At 37.4% G+C, this 17,238-nt stretch overlaps 1 protein-coding gene across 1 annotated transcript in view; it reads right to left on the bottom strand.

The window, feature by feature from the left end:
* Positions 1-1,753: 1,753 nt before the first annotated feature.
* LOC101853475 (tumor suppressor candidate 3) overlaps positions 1,754-17,238 on the bottom strand; it is a 17,304-nt gene continuing 1,819 nt past the window's right edge. The window contains exons 2-11 of the mRNA XM_005103029.3: positions 13,119-13,288; positions 11,822-11,939; positions 10,916-10,998; positions 10,384-10,441; positions 9,665-9,805; positions 8,904-8,993; positions 8,543-8,606; positions 6,778-6,852; positions 4,614-4,704; positions 1,754-3,333 (exon numbers count right to left, since the gene is read on the bottom strand). Of these exons, the coding sequence (XP_005103086.2) occupies positions 3,318-3,333; positions 4,614-4,704; positions 6,778-6,852; positions 8,543-8,606; positions 8,904-8,993; positions 9,665-9,805; positions 10,384-10,441; positions 10,916-10,998; positions 11,822-11,939; positions 13,119-13,288 (906 nt within the window). The 3' untranslated portion in view covers positions 1,754-3,317. The remainder of the gene's footprint in view (positions 3,334-4,613; positions 4,705-6,777; positions 6,853-8,542; positions 8,607-8,903; positions 8,994-9,664; positions 9,806-10,383; positions 10,442-10,915; positions 10,999-11,821; positions 11,940-13,118; positions 13,289-17,238) is intronic.

Raw genomic sequence — 17,238 nt, 5'->3', positions numbered from 1 at the left:
GAAAGGAGACAATTTTAGCGGGTGGTTGGCGGGTGCTCAGGTGTGGTTTGCTTCTTCTGCCCTATCAAACATCCATCGTCCTTATCTCCCCTCCTCTTTTATGTTCACTATTCTCTTGTAACACCTCTAAATCTTCTGGCGCTGATACGACCTTATGCAGTTGCGAGAAGAAAATTTCCCATCGCTATTCGGATTCGAATCCGGGACCTACTTATTGAACGAGAGGCGCGCATCGTAACATCTAGACCACGAGAGCCCCCAAATGACAGTCAAGCTGGTTTGTATTATAATAATCTTCATACAGGGATGGAAACTGACCAGTCCAAAATTTACTGAAAGTTAGAGAGAGAGTGAGAAAAGTATTAGGTGTGTGCCGCGCGCTCATATGACCTTATGCAGTTGCGAGCGCCGTAAAACACTATACTAAACAAACAAACAAGAGAGTGAGAGAAAGACCAGGACAGGACCAGAGAAAATGAGAGAGAGAGAGAGAGAGAGAGAGAGAGAGGAGGGTTGATAAAGAGAGACGGGGGGAGAATGGGAGATGGAGAAAGATAATGAGACAGCAACAGAGAGAGAAAGAAAGAGTGAGAGTGAGAAAGAAGCACTTTTTGAGAAGAGAAAGGAGACAGGACAACAGGCCTCACTTACGGAAAATGACGGAGCAAATGAAAATGACAGATTTTTGTAAATTTACAGAAAATTCCCATCCCTGTTCATTGTAAAATGAACTGGGGTTGTCCGTGCTGGTGTCTTCATTGATTTTTTTAATACAAAAGCTGAGGACCATGCAGACTTATTTTTCCTTCATTGCTGGAGATTTTCCTCACCACACTCACATGCTGACAGTTCAGTGAAGGGTGTGGCTGAAGGCATAATATGATGCCAACTTACCCATTGAGTTTTGTGATGGAGACATTGGGTCAGGAATTAGATGGATCTCAAGTGCGAGTAACTTAGCTTCAATTTTCAATATCTTGGTATTGGGGGCACTTCTGATACATGATTTGTGTCACGACATGGAATCAAGCGCTCGCTTGTCTATTATGGGGCACATGGAGTTATTTATATCGGTTTCAAGTTTCTTCATTTATACTGCTTTAGAAGAAAAAAAAATACCCATCTATCTTGAAATTGAATAGATGTCGAGATGTTTGTGATTGAATGAGGTGGGGGTCGCCTAGTTTTAGAGGAAAAGTTAGTGAGAAAATGGCCACCAACATAGCTTGAGTGTCCTTGGAAACTGCAAATTAACATTTTTTGTGTGCCTTTGATCAGTGACATCCACACAGAATGTATTTTTCAAAGGTCATAAACGGTGCCAAATATAAAAGAAAATTTGAAAAAAAAAAAGTCTGAGGAGTACCTGATTTCACCACGATGCCTCACATTTTTTACAGAGACAAAAAAAAAATCTTTATGCGATCTTACTTATTTGGATAGAATTTTCCTTTGAAAATTAGGTAAATTTAAACCGTTATTATTTTAAAATCTTACTGCGATGTAAGCTCCATACTCTGCTTTAAGTTTAATATTCTGAACAAGATTTTGAAAAGATTTATAATATTAATTTAATTAATACTTTCTCAAAAGCGATTAAGAACTTTACCAAGCACTTGGAGAAGAGCTTGAGCTGTGTACAATGCTGTCTGTTAAGTTGTGAAGCTGTAAGGCCATCAGTCTTTCACACCAAAAACTTTAGAAACCGCTGAAGCTGAGCATTAACAATCACACATGAAGGAAAGAACACTCAAACAGTTTTTCCCTTTATTATCAATACCCAAAACAATAAATCAAAATATTTTAAAAATAAGTTATCTTACCAATGAAAGGTAAGCACACAAAAAACTGAAAGATTACGAGGATAACAGCAGCAACATAAAAAAGAAAGAAATGAATGAACACTTGCTAATTTAATTTGAAATCATTCGAACAAGGACAATAACTGGATAAAACATCAACACTTATCAACTGATACTTCAAAGTACAACAACTTCAAATATTTAAACACATTTGCAAACCCATTCTCCAAACGAACAATCTTGTAAAGCACTATGGCAAGAAAAAAATACATTCGCAAACATATTGAGATTGGTCCTTCCAGTAAAGCAAACCTTTTGATGACTCTTACTCATTTTCTTTTGATTATACATGTCTTTCAAAAACATTGTAATCACAAAGAATGCTCAAGCATTCATCTGAAAAAACATCTCAGTCTCACAGATTAAAACAACATTCATGCTGGTATAATTATAAAGATCTGCCTTAATTCAAAAGGGCCAAAAGAGTTGTGGGAAATCTGGATTTTAGGATCTGTGTCAGAGTGACGAAAAAGTAGAGTAGATAACTGCTTAATTGTAGCAGAGAACATGGCAACATAAGATTGAATGAATCTAAAAGAAGATAGATGAAAACCTGAGCAATAAAAACATCTACATTTGAGATACGGTACCAAGTACAGCCACCAAAGAAAACAAAACTTCACACACAACAATTAAGCAATTAAGAGTGACACGCCTTCACTTTTGGTCAATCAGTCAATCCTAATGTAATTTTGTGTAAGCAGTCGATAGTCAATAAGCACTGTCCAGAAACACAAACTGTTGTAGGCCCATGATGATGCACAAATCATAAAAAGAACTTTCTTCTGATTGTCAAAAATAATATTCTGATTTGACAGTGACACTGTATGGTTTGGTTTTTACAGCCAACAGATTCTCTAGGACATTCCTCTTTGTATAATCCATGTTGAGTATTCCCATCATGTTAATGCAATGAACATTAAAAATGTTTTTCTTCAAAGAACAACCCCCCCCCCCCTTCCAGAAATTGGTAGTTGATTTAATGCTTCCCACTTTGGATACTGCGGTATACTTACATATCACAACTTTCAACACTGAGCACAAAGGTCATGCTGATACAATGACACGACACATAACACATCATTCACATATATCTGTCTACAACTATCACATAGTGCGTTTCCACATCCTTGGATACATTTTTTTCAACAATGAAGGAAAAATTGTGACACTGTTTTGAATCGCTCCTCCTCCTTTCGGTCTTATACCCCATCATGTCATAAAATTAAAACAATTGATAATCAGTTAGACAAACATAAACTTACAATTACAAAAGCAAAAAACAGAACTTCAGTTTCACCGGCAACTAGCCAACCTTGCATCTTGTGACTTTTCACTTTACGATGGAGACTTCATTACAGATGTTTGCGTACATAATGCAGTAAAGTTAGATGTTGTAGCACTCAACGTAAGGTACTTGTAAAGACGATGAAACAATCTTGCTTGTACACACGACTACTTGAATAAAAAGCTGAGGAAAACAAACAAAATATGTTAAAAAGTTAAAGCGTTTACATTATCTTCAATTGTACAACATTCACACAACTGATAAAAATCATAAAGAGAGACATGAGTCATCTGATATTCATGTAAAACTACATGGGAATGCCTATAAAGATCCCACTGACCACATGAGGATGGCAGTTTCCTTATAAAAAGATACTGCTCGACTACTGGAAATACTGATGATAAGTCAAAATAGTTTGAAAAAACTTAAAAAACCCTGCTTGCTACCACCTTCTTTTGAGATATCCCAAAATACTCAATCACAGGGCGCAAATCATGAATCAAATCAGCTGAGTCACCATGAGATAAGAGTTTAGACCAAACCAGAATTCACACTTGCAGAACTCATCTTTCTATTTACACTTAACAAACAACTATTCCATACAAAAGTGATATCCTGTCACAAGTGTATAAAAACAGTATTGGCTACGGTATTTCTTCAGAAATCAGGACAACCCAGAGTTCACACATTGAATAAATGATGTATTCAAAAGTAAAAGTGAAATGAAGAGTGAATTGTTACATTGTACCATATGGTATTTGCTCAGCAGGGTTGAAATTGGAAAAGATTGAAACAACACCTGTTTTTTTTGTTTTTTTTTAAAGAGGGTCTTTATACAATGTGTAAATTTTATGTTTTTTATGAAATCTGCAGAACCAGGAAGCTTTTTTGAAAGGAACAGAATTAAGAAACGTTCAAAAGGCTTATTTCAAACTTGCTCACAGCTGGCCAATCGAGACTTCACACACATTAATAGTTAAATTTGAATTAAAGCATAAAATGGTGAAATCGTGTAGGTTTAACATCCCTATCAACATCGTTAGTTATTTAAGAGGTGGGACCTCCGAGTTTAACGTCCATCTCCTAAAGGACTGAGGTAAGTGGGGAATTTGTGTAAAGTGCCTTTCCCAAGGACACAACTGAGGCTCGAACCCCCCAAACCTGCAATCTCACGATATCGAGTCCCGTAGTCTAACCATCAAGCCACAGACGACACTAATTAAAGCATCAAAAGACACAAGTAGAGTGAAAGAGATTAAGCTTTATTAGGCAAAATAAACAGTTCTCAAGTCCCTTCTAACATGGTCAATTTGTTATGTCTGGCAATGTTTCCTGACCTGCACTTCATGTATGCAGCATTCAAAAGTCTTTAAATTTCTGATTAACCTTCACCTCTGAAGATAAGAAACCTTTAGAAAGAAAAAGAATGCTGTTTATCATAACTATAAGTCTCTTTGCCATACCTGTAGGGATATCCTTGGTACTTGGACCTGAACACCGACAGCAGCAGACTGAAAAAGATGGTGACACAGCCAAGGCCCACTAGGGACAGAACTGAGGAATAAGCAATTAATATTGTTAAAAAACTTAGCAATGAAATACTCATACTTTAGTTGGGCGAGACTGAACCAGTTTTGCTGAGGTGGCATCATTTTGTTGCAGTGAGTTCAGACCTGCCACTCTATGAAACCTCAAAATCAGGATCTCAGGGAGAAAAAATCGGGATTTGATGAAAAAAATCGGGACCAAAAGCAAATCACCAAGGTGACTGTCAAAGCTGACTTAAAATTTTTCCAGGGGTGTCCATAGATAACTGGGTCTAAATGCCGTCTGTGTGTCTTTGTTTGGGTGTGTGTGTGTGTGTGTGCGTGCAAGTTATCATTATTTTTTGTAAATCCTATTCCATCACGTCAAGCACTCCTAGTCCAAGTGTCTATACACCCCCCCCCCCCTCACCCCCACCAATAAGTCCCGAAATACATGAACTTAAGTTGACCCCGTCAACGGACGGTCTCCGACACGCAGAATTCACACGGCGATGTCTGGTCACGTTATGCCAATGCGCAATTGAAACAATTTTATGAACGAGTTCGACTAACTGCGCGTTCACACAAAACACTCGGATGAGCGACAGTCGTTCTACTTCTAGGATAACGACGGCGGCCGACCGACCAAATGTACCAACTAATCTCTTATTACTCATCTTGAGTTCAGACTAAAGCTACAACAACAGCCGTATGTTAGTCTTGTCAGCGCAGTTACATGTAGTTGTGTAAGGGTTAGAAAGAATGTCCCTCGTCCGAGTGTTTGGTGTGAACGCGTAGTTACCAGACCTCGGACAAGGCTTGTTTTGAAAGTAAAAGCAGAACTACGAATATTATCGATTATTTGTATGTCCCAAATTGTAACAGTTACCAGGCTATCATCTGAGAATTCTGAGTGCGGGCAAAGATCACACACAACGGGGGGGGGGGGGGGGGGGGGGGAGTCAACTACTAAATGCGGCATCGATATTTCAGGAAATAGTGCTCAGAGCTCCTACAGACAAAAAGTTCAACGGGTGCTTCCCGCTAAAAAGGAGAAGGCAGAGTAAGTTTTTAGAAAAATCCGGCACAACAGCAGACTGGGATAAAAAAATCAGGATACACGCGATCGAAATCGGGATGCTTGAGATTTGAGGCAAAAAATCGGGATATCCCGACTAAATCGGGATGAGTGGCAAGTCTGTGAGTTGTATTTCAAGAATGATGTTAATCTGAACACAAAAAAACTAAATATTTTTCTTTCATGTCACTGATGGCATTAGGCTGAGAGTTCCAAAATATCAGCGGAGAGAAAAGTCATCTTTATTTTTCCAGGCATAATACAGTGGAAGTCGCATTCAATGAGGTTGCCGGGATCGGCTTGTCGTCCTCGTTATATCCGACCTCTCGTTGAATGTGACTTAGGCTAAAGAAAAGAAAGGAGACAAGTTATTATATTACACGATGTACCAATATCAGTAATTAAAACAGTTGTACCCCCTGATGCCGAAAATCTCAAGCCGCATCAGAGTGCGCGTGTTTTAGCTGTGTTCTGACCGTCATTTATGTATTATTATTTTTTTCTAAAATTCTGAACACGTCTCTTGCCGAAACATACCCTCTCACATCAAGGCCTAGATACCTACATAAAGTAAAGGCGGGAGCTTGGATTTTCTGATGAGGGCCACTTGGCTTTGGGGCCCATATTAGGATTAGGAGGCACACTAGATCTAGCAATACAATGTGTTAGGAATGGAGGATGGGCCTTGTGCTTCGCGTGTGATGGAGAGAAAGGAGAAAAATTCTTCGCTTTCGGGGCTGCTTATAGCCTTTATTTGGTTATCGCGACCTCATTGAAAGCGATCGGTCTGTGTGCAACCTCGTTGGAGCTAATGTACATTTACAAAGAGATATAGAGGAAAAAACAGGGGATTAAGGATTGCCTCATTGGAGCCGATTTCTCGTTGAATGCGACACCCACTGTAAAAGCATTTAATTTCACTTTTACAATACATAATGCAATATTCCTTCCTCAAGGAGAAGACCACCACATTCGGGTGCCTTTCAACCACCAACGGCAACAAAAATAACAGCAATAACTTACTCCTTTTCTTGCTTGGATCCCCCTTCATGCTCTGAGCCTCATTCAGCATGATGAAGCCTACCACCACAGCCGTGTCTAGGTGGAGACTCGGTTAAGGACAAACTCTTTGAGAGCTAGATTTTGAATATACATGATTTAAGTGTAGCATTGTGCAGTCCCCGTCGTTTTATGGAAGAAAAATTCTGAAATTATGCAAACTGAGCCCAAAAATGTGAAATTATGCGGATTTTAACAAAGAATTTAATAAAGGAAAATAATCAGAAATTAGGCAAAAAATGATCAGATTTTGAATTATGCGGGGTGCATAAAACCACGGGGGCAGAAAAATCAGGTGCTTGTCAGAATAATGAAATCGAAGAAATCCATTTTTCCACCCGTAGGGCAATTTTTTATCAAATTTTAAAATTGGGCACAATGCCTCTTATATTCATCAAACAATACATTTCTGTGTGAATTTTACTGAAAATCATTGACCAAGGCACACAAAATGTACACTTCCAATTTTCAAGGATACCACAACTGTGGGAGTTACCAAACTCTCGTGGCCATTTTCTTTATAATTTTACCTCTGACACCACACAACACCCAGCTTCTTTCATTGCAAATATCTCAACTTCTATTCATGATAGACAGCTTGCTTTTTTTCTATCAAAAGCAAGGCAAATAAGACTACCCCAATAACTCCATATGTCCAAAATTTGACGGGCACCTGATTCTACCATGCCGCGTCACATATACAGTTGGGCACAAATAACACGAATACGGATAACTCAAAATCATGGATATATAGCTCTTACAATTTGCCATTTCCTGATACCTTAAATTTTTGCTGTCAGTTAACCTGAATTAAGGATCTGTCCAACACATATGTCAATCTCCGATGTGTTTGAGTTATCTGTGTCCGACTGTACGTCTATTTTGACACACTGAAACAATTGGTTGTTCCTGGCTGTAATCTAGCTGTAATCCTATTCGCTTCACATTCTTTTCCCTCCCGAACATCATGATTGTAGGCAGTGACAACTGTATAACAGGATAGGCTCTACCCCAGACGATTCGTGCCTGAGATATGGTGTCAGTCCTGATGACATATGGTACTGGTACGCATTATTTGAGTGCCCGCATGGCGACCTGTATCAAAGAACCCTCTGGAGGAGGCCAGCAACAGAATTTTAAAAAATTTTCTTTGATAAGTGTTTTACAGCACTTGCAACTGCATAAGGTCATATGAGCACGCGGGACACATTGAACTTTTTAGGTTGGTAGGAAATTTTGAATTTTGTCCAGGTGGTGGCCGAAGCCTACTCTTATCGATTTTAGACCACCAAGGGATCTTCAACGTGCGCAACTTGCACATGCGCCCTCCGAGATTTTTCGCCCTTGTCCGAGAAGGTTAGGTGTAGATTTTTCCTACCAGAAGATCAGGGGTGTGGCAGAAAGACAGCAGTAAGAAGGAGCAATGGAGTAGCAATAGAAAGGCTGCAGAAAGAGTCAGGAGCCCAGAGGAGGGGGGGGGGGGGGGTAGAAAGAGGAGACGAAAGCAGACGACAGAACATTGCTGAAGAGCAGGAAATGAGGTGAAAGGAGACAATTTTAGAGAAGAAAACTTTTCGGTCGCAACCCGGATTCGAACCCGCGACCTTTGAATGAAAGGCCAACACCTTAACCTCTAGGCCACGAGAGCCCCCCCCAGCCACAGAGGAAAAAAAAACACAATTGTATAAATAATGTTGCTACTTCTAAGGAGCACAGAGGTCAAGGATACTCAGCAACATCACGATGTAGGTCTCCATGATGAACTGGCCTTGGCTGCTCCCATGAATGTAGTGCTGGAGGAAAAAAAAAAGGAAATGTGTTTTACAACAATCTAGATTTTCCCTCCATTCAAAAGCTCAAATCAAATTCAAAGAATTCACAACCGTACCCAGGAGAAAAAGGTAATTAGAAATTGAGTCCTGTTCTTGGGTCTGCTGGGGGTAATGATAGATGTAAAGCTCATACATAGAGTAGAGCATGTTGTAAAGCATGGATACGCACTATATAAATGCAGTTATTACAACTATTATTGCTATAACACACTGATCAAGGTTCAGTTTCAACCCTGAGGAAGTAGTAATGTTGCCTACCATCTGGCCGGTGTTTGGGTTCCTGTGCATCACAGGTGGTCCTCGGATGTGGTTCCACATCTGTCCGGAGGTCATGGCAAATATCACAGCCTGTCATAAAGGGGGAAAAACTATTATTCAAATTTTTTTTTTCCAATAAATAAAGAGGAATAATAGCACAATATCATCATCGCAGGGAAAAAGAAAGACGAAAGACTGACAGAACTGACGATTTACAATAAAGAAAAAAAACAACTGAACTTACCTGCCCTGTCCTTTGAGGTATACATTGGGTGAAACAGTGTAAAACATCTACTACTTTTTTACTTTAAAAAAACCTCAACACAATCCTGGAAGAAACTTGACAAGGTTCAGAGAGGGAAAATCCTCTCATTGGGGTAAATTACAGTACCTGACACAATTCTGGCATTAGATACATTTGAACATATAGTAAGAGAGAATTGTCAGCCAGCTGTACTTGGCCCAAAATGTTGAGAAAAACATTTTTTTATTGCAGTATCTTAATCTGTGGTATCAGTTACATGTGCTCAAGAAATATTATGTCAAAATTCAAATTCTAAAAGTTGAAAAAAAAAAAAAGAAAGTAAAAAGGCATGATGTACTCATAACTGTTAAAAGAATAAATCAGTTTTTAACTCTCCAGTGAAATTTTGCTTTCTGGGCCCAATACATAATATCAACAGCTTACTTGCAAAATAGAAATCCAAATAAAAAGCATTTGTTTTAGTAAAACAAACAATGAAAGCTATGAAATAACTCACAAGAGCTATAATTCCCCAGGAGGTTTTGTTATACAAGAATTCCAGGTTGTTCCTCTTGAAGTACAGCAGGCCACCAATCGTAGCAAAGAGTAGGGCCAGAGCCACTGTGCCAGAGTAGTTTGGTGGGCGGAACACTCGAATCTAAAAAAAACAACAAAAAACGTGGTGGACATCAGTCATCTAGAAATTTATGAGCTTTTGCCCTTTGATCATTAGCCAAGAACAAAAATAAAACTACAATAGTCATGTAGGTAAATCAAGTAAGCATTTTGTTATCGGTCAGATGATGTGGAAAAGGGACCACACACTAGGCATCATGGGGAAATCAGGCGCTCATCAAAATAATGATATAGAAGAAAACAGCATTTTCCTGTCAGTTTAACCACTTTTATTGAATTTATATGTTTTGGCTCAGCATCTTTTATATCCATTTAAAAACACATTTCTATATGGATTTAACTGAAAAACATTAATAAGGAAGAGTGCGCTAAAGGGCTTCCATATACTCAAGATTAAGAAAGGCACTTGACAAAAAAGTGAAAATATGGATATTGATTGAGTAGCGAAAAAAAACAAACAACAACTAATTTTTCAGCTGCACCTTCCCCAATTTCCATTTAAACAGAACATAACTGAATATCACTTGGCAACACAACCAAGTATAACAGTAAATCAATAACAGAAAGTTTCACACAGAGCTTTCTTCAATAAAACCTTACCTGGACATCAGTCCTTTCTCCAACCCATTTAGCTAATTGTTCAGCAGCAAAACCAACTCTGTAAAATGAAAATCAGAAAAAAAGTTTAGGTTATAAACAGAATTTCATAGCAAAACTCTCAAAGCTGACAGAAATGAGCATCGCATCTTTTCTTCGGCGGCTGGAAACAGCCAGGACACTGCAACATTTCTGAGGACATCTTAAAAAAAAGACTAGGTGGAGAGCTATGATCACCAGTGTCTGTACTTGAGCAAAAGAGAGAGAGAGAGAGAGAGAGATTGCTTTCAAAACAAGAGACAAAAACAGCACAACCCTCTTTGAGCTATTATTCAAATTGTTTTCTCATGGTTAAAAAATAAACCTTTACACTACTCCCAGCTCAATAGTTTTCTAAACAATGCATAGTTCTCTTTTTATACATAATATCAATGGCTATTCATGTCTTTAGGCAGTTGCGATAGCCATAAAACTCATACTAAACTAAATAATATTCATGTCTTTCCCCTTAGGCAGGTGTTTAGTATGAACTTACCTGTGAATATCTAGTGTGTCTCCCTTCTTTGGTTTTCCCTTAGAAGGGAAATGCATGAACACTGGGGCAGTGTTCAGCTTCATCTGAAAATCAAAGAAAAAGGTTATTCGATTTCATAGCCTTGTTGCCATTCCATGAAGTTCTAGCTACTGTTGAATAGCACGAATAAAAATGAAGAATTTGAATTTTGAAAATGAGAAAGTGACAAGTGACTTCATAAAGAAATGTCTGGATTCTGTCACTGCAACAGGTACAGTGTCAATTTCATTTGCAGTTTTAATGAGAAAGGAATACTGGAACAGTATTATTGGAAGCTTTTGAAATGTCTACAAGTAAGGCAATAGACTTCTTAGCAATTTGTAAGAAATATTTTTGTGACATTCTTGTGTCTCGACATTAAGGAAATGAATGAAGAGATATGCCTGCAATTGTAGATCAACAGTTGTTGGGCCTGAGTCTTTCAACTCACTTTTAAACTGCAGAGGATAGCTTTCTGCTTTAGCTGTACTTCACAGGCATTTTTAAAGAAGCTATCAAAGGAATGCTGAAGTCATTATAGAGAAGGCCATTGAAACAAAGGTGTTACATAGTTCCTAACAGGGGACCGAAGAAAGAACGTTTATGGACTTTAAGCAATGATTCCGTTCAAAGGGTAGTTTAGATGGACATGGGGTTCCCTCGAGGAACCGTTCTTGTCATTTAAAGTTTAAGTGCTTGTTCGTCATCCTTTCATCTGATGTAATTTATAATAATAATAATAAAAACAAAACTAGATTAAACAATCTCTGAGGTCAGGCAATTTGAGCACTGGTGTGATAACTTACAACTTTTAAGTACTGTAGGTTCAAAAATACTATAAAAGATCAATCAGAGTAACTAAAACCACAATACCACATTTGGACTCACACTTTGAAATATATCAGAACCCTCATCATAATCAACAAGCGTGAAGAAAAGCTTGTTGGAGTAGTGCTGTGAGTACCGCCACGAGTTGGCCAGAATCTGATACTCATCATTGGCTTGTCTGTAAATAAAAATAAAGTTATTATATCCACATTATTTGGGTTTTGTTTGCTTTTCTAGAGTTAGTTTGAATACCCTATAAGATGCATATATATAAAGTCATTTTGAAGGTGGGGCACTTGACAGGAGTAAAAGAGGTAGAAGAAAGGAAAGAGAGCAGAACAATGCATCCAAGTAAATATAATATCAATATTTACATGAGCACAGATGTTTGTCTTGACTTATTCTACAAGTGGAAAGGTTGCACCTCCTGCTGACGTGCAACACGCCAATTTGTACTATAAACTTCACATGTGTCATGTCATTAGCTCAAGAATTTACATCTCTAAGGAAATTTGTTGATTCCAGAAAGGAGTGCCAACAATCTCAGGACACTTTTGCCAATAGTTGAAGAGAAGTGCTGGTTGAACTAGGAACATTAGTTCATGCTCAAAGACACACAATAGTGGCTGAAAATTTAACACAATAACAAAACAAAAGAAAGACAAATGAAAAGTCAATAAACTTTAAAAAAAAACAAATGATGTCATACTTGAAGAATACTGAATTCCTTTGTTTAAAGGACTAGATATTTATGTGAATGGATGTTATAACCCCTTAAACAAACTTATCAGTTAGTCTACTCAAATAGACAAGCAATAAATGGTAAAAAATTGCCACTTATAATTTATATTTAGACCCCTGTTTTCCTTTCTATAAGTTATAACTTATAAGTATTATTTTTAATTCCCCACTATACATCTTGCTTTGTGCTATTCTTCAGCAAAAAGGAAAATCAAGCAGAAATGTAGAGCCATTGGTCACTCACCACATTCAATGAGAAAAATAAATATATAAGTGAAATCTGTCCATGACAACAACCCGTTGTAGAGGAAAAATCAGGTATCTTTGACTGGTGGTCCTCTTCGACAGTTTCATAAACAGTCATTACACAGAGGAAAAAAAACCATGGGGGGGGGGGTTGCCCAATTGTACAGGTGATTGTCTTGGACAGGTAGCCATTAAATCAGGTTCGACCATACCTAAACGTGCCTGGTACTTAAAAAATAACAGTAATACCAACGCTTCATACAAGTATTCCAAAAGTAACATTCCATTTAAAAATGCTGTAGTAACACTTTGTATTTAACTGGCTGCAAACTCACAACAGTAACAACAGACAGTCAAAGTTAACACAAACCTGCAAACAGAGCAGCCTCTTTGGGGTTGAAGGGCTGTCAGCATAACCACCACAGAATAGTTACGAGGGGCTGTCCGTACATACTGCTTGAACTTGTCCCCATTGAGCCGAATTATAGACTTTTTGTTGTTCCATTCCATCAACTGGTGAACTTTGTCACCAAGAGACTCCTAAAAGATTTCACACAAATAATCAATGCTGTAAAATTACCTTCTGAAAAAATCATAACAATGAGTTTAGAATCTCATATTCATTGTTGTCGTAATTTAAAGGAGGTGTCCTCGAAAAGGCTTGGTCAAAGGTGCATACTAAACTAATTAGACTTTAAACACTCAAAGGTAACTCAAAATTTTGAAAAAGTGCAAAGCTCTTACAGAAAAGATTACACAGGTCATTTCGATACACTTCCACATGGTCCACGGGGTTAAAATATATAGGCAACCTATGTCACCAGGTAAGTCACAACACACTGTTTTTTTCATTGAGAGTTCTGACACTCAACTTTGCAGAGGAATATTTTTTTGGGAAAGTGAGTGTTAAGCATTAAAGTAAAGTGGCCTACCCATCTGACTTTCAATCGAATTTTTCTGAGCAGGGTGTAACTGCTGGGCATTATATCAGCAAGAGTGTTTTCACCATGAATACCGCAGGAGTGTGTTAATCGATGATGAAAATAACGCTCTCTCTTTGATAGCTTTCTATATTTATAAAGTATTACGAACACATGAATAAACCCCCTCTCATAAGCTGATAAGACGATTAGTTACTCCCAGGGTTGGGCTGATTTAAATCAGTTGATTTTTAAAATTTAAATCAACTTGATTTAAAAAAAAAAAATCAGTGATTTAAATCACTTTAAAAAAAATCTATTTTTATTCAGTTTTTACACATTTCAACATTCAGAATTCCTTTCCTTGGTTTCATAAAACAGATATAAGGTTTAGTAGACTAATATAATCATGCTTAAAAGTCTGCTTCCCCCCCCCCCCTGTCACTGTAAAATAATGGAAGTGGCTATTCTCACCCGGGGTGAGAATAGAAATACAATCGACCTCTCACCCCGGGTGAGACTTGCCACCGCAGGCTATCCTCATCCGGTGTGAAACAAGACCTGTTTTTCCTAATTTCGGAATACTTTTTATCGATGTGGATGATCAAATGGATAAAAGCAAAGAAAAGATTACGTTATAGCACAAAAGTAAGCTAATTTGATCGTCTACAAAGATGCTATGGCTATTTCACTTTTCGAATCGAGCCGAACGCGGGGGTCGCCATTTTGTTTTGCCCGGAAGTTCTCGCAAGATCTACTCCTCCCCTCTTCTCTCTCTCTTCTCTCTTTCTGAATACTGTCTATCGGTGTGGACGATCAAATTGACCAAAAGAAAGTAAAAAAATGATGTTAAAACACAAAAGTAAATTAATTTGGTCGTCTACAAAGATGCTACAGCTATTTAACTTTTCGAATCGAGCCGAACTACGCGGGTCGCCATTTTGTTTTGCCCGGAAGTTCTCGCGCTACTCCTCTCCCTCCACTGCCCACAGACAAAATTGTACGCTTTTTTAGTAGGCTAACAGTAGTAATGGAACGTTTGTTCACGGCACAGAATTCTACAATTTTTCTGTTATCACAGTGTAGAATTCTGTGGTTTAGGGTGAACGCAAAATTGGTTAGCCTAGATCTAGGCTATAACAGTGAACGGACACCGGGTGAGAATAGCCAAAAGATTCGTCTTTAATACAGTACAGTATTCAATTTACTTTTTTTTCCATAATTGAAATCAGCGCTGGGTTGATTTAAATCAGTTGATTTTTAAAATTTTTAATCAACTTGATTTTAAAAATAAAATCAGTGATTTAAATCACTTTTCAAAAAAATGTATTCAGTTTTCACATATTTAAACATTCAGAATTCCTTTCCTTGGTTTTATTAAACAGATATAAGGTTTCTAAAAGTAGTTTAGAACATATATAATAGAATCATGCTTAAAAGTCTGCTTGTTCTCAATTTACTTTTTTTTCATAATTTGAAAACCAGGGTTGGGTTGATTTAAATCAGGTCGATTTAAATCAGTTGATTAAAAAAAAAAATTAAAATCAATAAAACTTAGTGATTTAAATCACTTAAAAAAAATGTATTCTGTTTTTACATCTTTAACTCATTCGCTACGTATTATTTTCGGCTTGTGGACGAATTTTTATCGGGAGGGCGAAATGAGATGATGACTAGTGCGCATTCACAGGTCTTGGGGGCCATAAATTCAAATAAATATCAACGTATTATATACCAACATTTTCAGTATGGTTTGTAGAATACATCTGTTTTGTTTATTTGAGTATTTTTCAACTTTGGTTCCTGTAAGAGGCGATTATGCAACACAATTGTGATTGGCTGCGGATAAAATTTGAAAACAAAAAAATTATAATCTTAGATGAAACTCAAAAAATATGTTTGCACCTAGTCAAATTATACATCAAAATAACCATAACTGTATATAGAACAGGAAAATATTGAAAAATGAGCAGTTATTTACATACATTCCATAATATTTGTACATTTGGATCATAACCTCCGATAGTGTAAAAAAAAATAATTTTTAAATAATTTTGAAAAAAGGATCCCAAACAGAAAAAACCCCACTTGTATCTTATATGGAATTATTCAGAATTGCATTTGGAACAAACCTATGCATGTCTTGGGTGGTACTTTTTGAGTAAATTCACCAAAAAGTAGTGATTTTGGGGAGAAAAAAATATTTTGACTATTTAGATCTAGGCCTAGATCAAGCACTCAAAAATATTGATTTCGCAATAACAGTGCACTGGCAATTTGAGTCCAGTAGTATCAATATTATAAAGAAGAGTCCTACACTTCTTTAGTGAGCAAAATAATGATACATTTGTTGTGTAAAAGTACTAAGACTGGTGTCTGGGCCATAATTTGGGCTTCGCGATAAAACAATGTCACATAAACTTCGAAATCGTGTTTCAAAACTGAATCAAAACTTCCGATTTTCGGTAGAAACGCTTGACCCGGAAGTCAACTTTATATTATGACCTTTATTTTAACATGGATACCGTCGGCAGAGAATTCTAACCGTCTAACTCGAAATTTTCTCGAATTGCTTTTTTCCTTAAAATAGATCGACATAATAATGGCTATGTCCTATTAAAATCTAGAACAATTTTGACAAACAAAAGTCTTGTTTAAAAGAGAAATTCTAACCGTATATTCCGACTGACTTCCGTGACTGAAGAATTCTAACCGTCTAATTCGTTTAGGTAGTCCGCCATTGTGGATCACGGCGATAACGTTTTGCTCTGAAGGAGGCGTTTAATTATAAATAAAATTCTTTTTTCCTGAAAATAGATCGACATGACGAATGGCTACGTCCTATTAAAATCTAGAACAATTTTGACAAACAAAATTATTGTTTTAAAGAGAAATTCTAACCGTATATTCCCACTGGCTTCGTGACTGAAGAATTCTAACCGTCTAATTCGTTTAGGTAGCCCGCCATTGTGGATCACGGCGATAACGTTTTGTTCTGAAGGAGGCGTTTGATTATAAATAAAATTATTTTTTCCTTAAAATAGATCGACATGATGAATGGCTACGTCCTATTAAAATTTAGAACAATTTTGACAAACAAAAGTCTTGTTTTAAAGAGAAATTCTAACCGTATATTCCGACTGGCTTCCGTGACTGAAGAATTCTAACCGTCTAATTCGTTTAGGTAGCCCGCCATTGTGGATCACGGCGATAACGTTTTGCTCTGAAGGAGGCGTTTGATTATAAATAAATGTAAAATCAGAAAAGGCTGCTTTTGTAAAGGGTTGGTTGACTGTGTCGAGCCTGTGGAGAAAAAGGAGAGAGAAAGCAGAAGATCGTGGTCCATGAAGTACCATCTGCGAGTGAATGGGGCCAGAGTAAAAGTGTGCACGGCTTTCTTCTTAAATCCTGTACTTTTTTACTAGTGTGTTCACATTGTTCTCACATGTGGGTTGGGTGTAGCACAGGGTGAGGTTCCAGTTCAGAGAAAAAGGGTTAGGGATGAGACTACAGCATCAAAGGTACTTAAACAGTTTCTTCGTGATCTGCCCAAGTTGCCACCTCACTATT

Source organism: Aplysia californica, unplaced genomic scaffold, assembly GCF_000002075.1.
Source record: "Aplysia californica isolate F4 #8 unplaced genomic scaffold, AplCal3.0 scaffold00355, whole genome shotgun sequence".
NCBI classification, from domain to species: Eukaryota; Metazoa; Mollusca; class Gastropoda; order Aplysiida; family Aplysiidae; genus Aplysia; species Aplysia californica.
Note: the sequence above shows the minus strand (reverse complement) of the source record. Positions and strands in the feature narration are given on the sequence as shown.